Source organism: Squalius cephalus (assembly GCF_949319135.1).
Source record: "Squalius cephalus genome assembly, chromosome: 16".
Lineage (NCBI taxonomy): Eukaryota > Metazoa > Chordata > Actinopteri > Cypriniformes > Leuciscidae > Squalius > Squalius cephalus.
This window is the reverse complement of record NC_137137.1, coordinates 24,956,150-24,962,149: the sequence shown is the minus strand read 5'-3', so window position 1 is coordinate 24,962,149 and position 6,000 is coordinate 24,956,150. Positions and strand designations below refer to the sequence as shown.

General features: G+C 39.2%; 1 protein-coding gene across 5 annotated transcripts in view; it reads left to right on the top strand.

Annotated features, from left to right (window-relative positions):
- The window catches only part of ubap2b (ubiquitin associated protein 2b), a 29,842-nt gene continuing 23,842 nt past the window's right edge, over positions 1–6,000 (top strand). For 2 of the 5 annotated variants that reach the window (XM_079897955.1, XM_079897954.1), the window contains exons 1-6: positions 1–87; positions 1,120–1,257; positions 1,361–1,438; positions 3,913–4,023; positions 4,263–4,407; positions 4,565–4,642. In XM_079897955.1, coding sequence (XP_079754081.1) covers positions 10–87; positions 1,120–1,257; positions 1,361–1,438; positions 3,913–4,023; positions 4,263–4,407; positions 4,565–4,642 — 628 coding nt within the window. In that variant the 5' untranslated portion in view covers positions 1–9. Of the gene's footprint in view, positions 706–1,119; positions 1,258–1,360; positions 1,439–3,912; positions 4,024–4,262; positions 4,408–4,564; positions 4,643–6,000 lie in introns of all 5 variants that reach the window. The other 3 variants (XM_079897956.1, XM_079897958.1, XM_079897957.1) reach the window with 3 other exon arrangements.

Genomic DNA, 6,000 nt, shown 5'->3' with positions numbered 1-6,000 from the left:
TGGGCTTTTATGTTGAAAAACATCTTTGTTCCTCGTTGCGAGCTTCACGCTGCTGTTTGTAGGGAAGCGCGTGCGGTCGGTGGGCAGGTAAAAACACACAGCGTTTGAGGGAGCGGAGAGGGTATGTCTGTGGTTCCGAAAAAGCGAAAGCAAACCCATTACCGTCGACTTGTAAAAAGAGCATATGTTTTTATCTTGCTAGTGATTAAGGGTTTATATTACTTAATTTTGCCTCATTATTAGTGGCAGATAAGCTGACGTTTGTTGTCGGTTGTTCGTAGCATTAGCAGCGGCGCGGCGTGGTGCAGCCCAAACAGTTAACGTTAGCCGAGCCTGTTAGCATCTGCTTGTTTTTAAAATCCCGTCTATTCTAACCGTAGCCAACCTGACTGTTAACATGACGCAGTTGTGGCTTTTAATTGAGCGAATACATACTCAAATAATATGATCACTCGCTCGAGTTCGTGTGTCTGTTATTAAGGGCCATTTCACGGTTGCTGGTCCAATCTGTGTTGTTTTAGTCCGTCGTGAAGTTATACATGTTGTTAGCGACGGTTATAAACCGTTACCGCGATTATTTTTAGTCGTCCATTAGCAAAGATGTTTTCGTTCTAATCTCATCAATCCCCCTAACGTAAGTTACCTAGACTGCGTTTTTGGCCGAACTGCGCGTTGCCGAAGTGTGCGATCTAAGTAGGCGACTCGGTAGGTTTTGAAATTCAGTCCTTGTAAAAGAGATAAACCCACAAAAATATTACATTTTTTATACCGTTATATTGTTTCAAACCCTTATGACTGACTTTTAGTTTTAGGTGACCTGTCCCTTTAAGATTGATGTGCTGTTTATATGTTGCTATAGGCGTGTTTTATTTTTTCAGGAGTGGGGTTTAGGTGGGTGTGTAAGTGGACACCAGTCCAGACTATGTTTGCATGGCTATATTTAAGTGCTGGGCAGATAGGGGAGTGATAGTCTTACATGGGAAGCACAGAGCTAAGAGTTAAACTAGCCACAGGCCCGCTGCACCTGTCACTAACCTTTTCTTACACAAACATCTTAGGAATACTTTTTTATAGTCTTGTGTGTGTAATATTTTGTCTCCGTTTCCTCCTCTCCTCCAGAATTTTCTATTTTGTACATACATTATTTTGTATATACTGTTTATGATGACTTCAGTGGTCACTGATGCTGCCAGGGGCAATCGGGACAGAGCCCTACAACAAACCACACACACCTCACAGCCACAGAAACAGATACAGGTGAGCAACACACACACTCCATCAGTGAGGTTTGACATAATGAACAGGCCTGAGTTCCTACCTATGACTCTGTGTTTTGATTATGAATGTCATCTATCTCTAGGCCACAGCGGAACAGATCCGACTCGCCCAGATGATTTACGACAAAAACGATGCAGATTTTGAGGGCAAAGTCCAGCAGGTGAGCAAAATCAGAAGGAAAATTGTGGCCAGAATTATTATTTTTTGTTTTCGGCTCTTATCTATTCTTCCAATTTCCTACACAGTTGGAATGAGCAGCCTTATGGTAATAAAATCTAGGGCTGCCCGCGACAAGATTTTTCTAGTCGACTAGTAGTTAAGTTAAGCCATTAGTTGACTAATAACACATTATATTAATTGAATTACTTAAAGCTGCGGTCCGTAACTTTTTTTGGGTTAAAAATTATCCAAAATAAATTTGAGCAAGTACATAACCAGCCAGTGTTCAAAACTATCTGCTTTCCTTAGCTCGATTATAAACGGTAAGCTTGTAATAATGTTTTTAATTCCAGTGGTACTGGTGGATTTCCGCGGAAAATTCGAGCATGTCTTTGCGTCATTACGTCACATCTGTACAAATAAAGGAGTCTCGTCTAGTAGGCTATATTGTGTGAGGATGTTGGAGGTGGAGATTTATAGCCTTTTCTCACAGCACTTGATATAATTAAACATATCAATTTGATGGCGGATCCAGAAAGGTTCAAACGACAATCACCAATGACAACTGGAGATTCACCTGTTGTGAAATGCAAAAGACTTCGGAGTGGCTACAGAAAAAAAGAGACTGGAACCGGCCCATGCGAAAACAAGGATACAAATCGGAAGGGCATTAAATGTAGTCACTCAATGCTGATGTTGTTAACATTAACAATTTGAGAACAAAGTATAATTTGCACGGTTTGACGTGATATAAGCGAACGTTAGATTTAATCAGCGCGATTTACTGCAATGCTTTTTTTCCCTTAGTTGGTCAGAGCAAAAGTGGATGTTACTTGTTCTGACGACATTTTCCGACGAAAATTCTTATGTTGTTCATACTTCCAAAAAGTAGAATCTGTGATTCCGATTGCCAGTTTCCACACCGGCACGGTGACCGACAGCCGCACATTCTCCTCAAAACATTGGATTCATCCGTGCTGTGCCGTGCCGAGGCACAATAATTCCGCTAATAACTGCAATGCGTAACTGTTGCGCGATTCGTGTGAATGTGAAAGCAACACGGACTCGAGTGTGCACTTGTTCAGGAAGTAAAGTAACCTGCGCATGCGTTTTAGCCGATTACGATGCATTTAGTTGAATAAAACAGATGTTAGGGTTGATGGTGTTGAGGATTTACCTTGGGTACGAGCAAGAATTAGCCTACAGTGTATTCGCGCACAGTGAGTGCAATCAGGGAGGCCAATTAATGGCAACTGTCCCCTCAAAAGCGTCTGTTTGCAAGCAGCAGAAAGCTGCCTTCATGCAAAACATACAGTAAACCCAAGTGTAGTTTACTCAGCTGCACATAATAGCACCAAATTAATAAAAAAAAACAAGTTTGTAGTGCACGTTTGTGATGATGCAAGATGAATGCAAATGCACCAGATTTCAATAGTCAAGTTGAGTGTGTAGACCAACCAGACCAACGCAGCGCAACGGGGGGCGCCGGGACTTTCGCACTCGGACCGAAACACTTGCCCTGTGTAAAAGCCCCCAGAATCAGTGTCAGCTGCTAAGATGTTGACGATGAGAGAGAAATGCACCTTTTATACGGTTTACATGTGTATGTTTTTGGTTTAGTAGACATTCCAAGCTTTCTATAGATATATTTCTCATGTCTCATCTCTAATTTTAGTAAAACTCTTGTGTAGCACTTTGTTTGCCAAAATGAAAGGAATTTTTCAAATTTAATTAGTTTTTATCTTAAAATATGAATTAAGTTTTAAGTGTTCATTTGATAACCACTATTTTTGATAATAAATTTGATTAAATCATAAAACATAAAATACAAAAAAAAACGACACAGAATTTCTGAAAAAATAAAACGCTTCATTATTGTTAAAATTATTAAAATTTTTTATTAAAAAAATTCAGTGGTTGAATAAACTATTATTCAAAGTTTATTTAATTTAATTTTGGCGGTGGGCCATATGACCAAAATCTTGTTTTTGATTATTAAAATGTAATTAAACCATTAAAACTGAATCCAGAAAAATGTTAATGGGGAACACAGCTTTTGGGGAAAATAAAACCGATTTCACAGGGCTCTACATTTTGAATCAAATGTCACGAGAGACTGGGCGTTGCAAAAATAATCCAAAGATAAATTAAAAACATTTTCCTTTTCTGTTGCAATTGCGCACTACAACTTTGATCAGTGTAATCCCAATTTGCAATAAAAAAACTCTGAGGCAGTTCCTTTTAATGAGTGTGTAAAATGACTTATCTTTACCGGTACCCATTATATCGGTATAATTCCTGGCTCAGAGATGCACATTCAGAGTTTTATTGTAATGAATGGTAGGCTACTTGAATAATAATAAAAAAATCCTTATGCTTGATTTACCTGATTCCCATCCTTGGTTCCCTTTATAGTTTGTGTATTTTGTTTTACCTCCAAGAATTTGATTGCATTTGGTTTTGTTTGTGTCCTAGCTCATGGAGGTTACAGGCAAAAATCAGGATGAGTGTATGGTGGCCCTTCACGACTGCAATGGAGACATCAACAGGGCTATCAACTTCCTCCTGGAGGAGGTCACTGTCAAGGTGCACACTTCATCCTGTTTTACTCGTTTCTGATTCACTGTATTTTGTAAAAGTATTAATCATACCAGAAAAACTAGACTGAATTAAAATAATGTAATGGATTTTTTTCCAACTGTACTAGCCTGCCATACTAGTGATTAAGCTGCAACAGATCTTTAATAAACAGATATGTGGTTAATAAATCCATGTACTGATTATGTTTTGAAATATTCTCACGCTGTGCTAACTTGATTGCACAGGACTCATGGGAGACAGTTGGCAAGAAGAAAAGTGTTGGAAAAGAAGGGACTGCACCAGAGAGCAGAGAGAAGAGAGGAGAAAGGGAAAGCAGAGGCCGCGCAGGTCCAAACAGACGTGGCCGAGGGGCCAGCCGCAACCAGGAAGGTGTGTTTCTGTGCGATTAGTGTGTACATATCCTGACATGCATGTATAGATTTGTGTTTTTGCCTGAGGCAGAGTATCTAATGGCTTGCATAATGTTGTTTTGGTGATTTAGATATCAGTTGTATGAGCATTTCTTGTTCTCTGTCGTTGTTTTAAGGGCGGTTGGAAGAGAACGGGTTTGATTCAGCTCCAGGAGAGAGAGGAGGAGACCGTGGGCGAAGAGGAAGAGGGAGAGGTCAGAGCATTATTATACTCACTCCAAGACATTACTGCTCACTAACACAGTGCTGCCCCCTGAAGTGGTTTTTAAGTTGATTAGCTTCATAAAAAGTATCACTCAAATATAATTTGAAAACTAGAAGTACACTACTCTTTAAAAGTTTGGGGTCAGTAAGACAGTACAGTTCTGCTCATAAGTTTACATACCCCTTGAAGAATATGCAAGATGTTAATTATATTAACAAAATAAGAGGGATCATAAATTCATGTTTTTAGTACTTTGCTGAGTAAGTGGTTTCACATAACTGATGTTGACATTATTTTGTGCACAAGACAAAATAACTGAATTTACACACATGAACTAGTTCTAAAGTTTACATATCCTTGAGTCTCAATATTGCACGTTACCTGGATGATTAACAACAGTTTTTATGTTTTGTGATAGTAGTTCATCTTGTTTGTCCTGAGCACTGTTCTTCAGAAAAATCCTCCAGGTTCCTCATTCCCAATTATCATTTTCTGCATATTTAAACTCATCACTTGCCCACCGTGGCACCCACCCCCCACTGTCTTTTTGATTTTTTTTATGGTAATAAAAATAATTTAGTTCAGTTAGAGAACAGACAATACAATTTTAAAAACTGAATGTGTCTGCTTAATGCAGCGTGGGCCGAACGAGGTTCGCTGCACAGATCAGCAACAGGAGTAAGTTTTCATTAATCACGAGAGTCACTAGCTGACTGACAAGACGATGGTGGAAGATTTGGATTCAAACCTAATGTTAATACGGAACCTACAAATGATTAGTTGTTTTTTTAGTTGTTTTTTCAGGGTTCCCGCGGGGTCTCAAAAAGTCTTAATGTCTTAAATTCTTAACTTTAAATTTAAGGCCTTAAAACGTCTTAAAAACAGCCAGATTTTCATCCGCGGTCTTAAATTTCATTTAGCCAGGTCTTAAAAAAGATTTTACCCTCGTTCATTTACAGAAACGCTGGCCGCATTAAGTTATTACAAAGTAGCAAAAAAGTATCGAAGTCGCTCGCCAAGACAGAGGCAGTTCACATCGCGTCTTTTTCGCGCTCAAGTTCATTCAAATGTAGGCGCAAGGTAAGCGCAGTTAGCGCACTATAATTGAAGTGACGTGCTCGTTTTTTTTCCAGGCGCAGCAACATGAAAAAAGACATGAAGGATGCGGGTGCACCCAAACACTACGGGTGTTTTTCTCTTCTCTGTAAATAAATCTTGTAACAGAGCTACAGCAAGCGTTTTTCGGCGGTGGAAATCCATTAGCCACTAAAACTTTTTTTGTCATTGTGGAGTTGCATAGCAACGACAGACGCCATGGGAAAATCGGACTGAATTTTACTATTAATA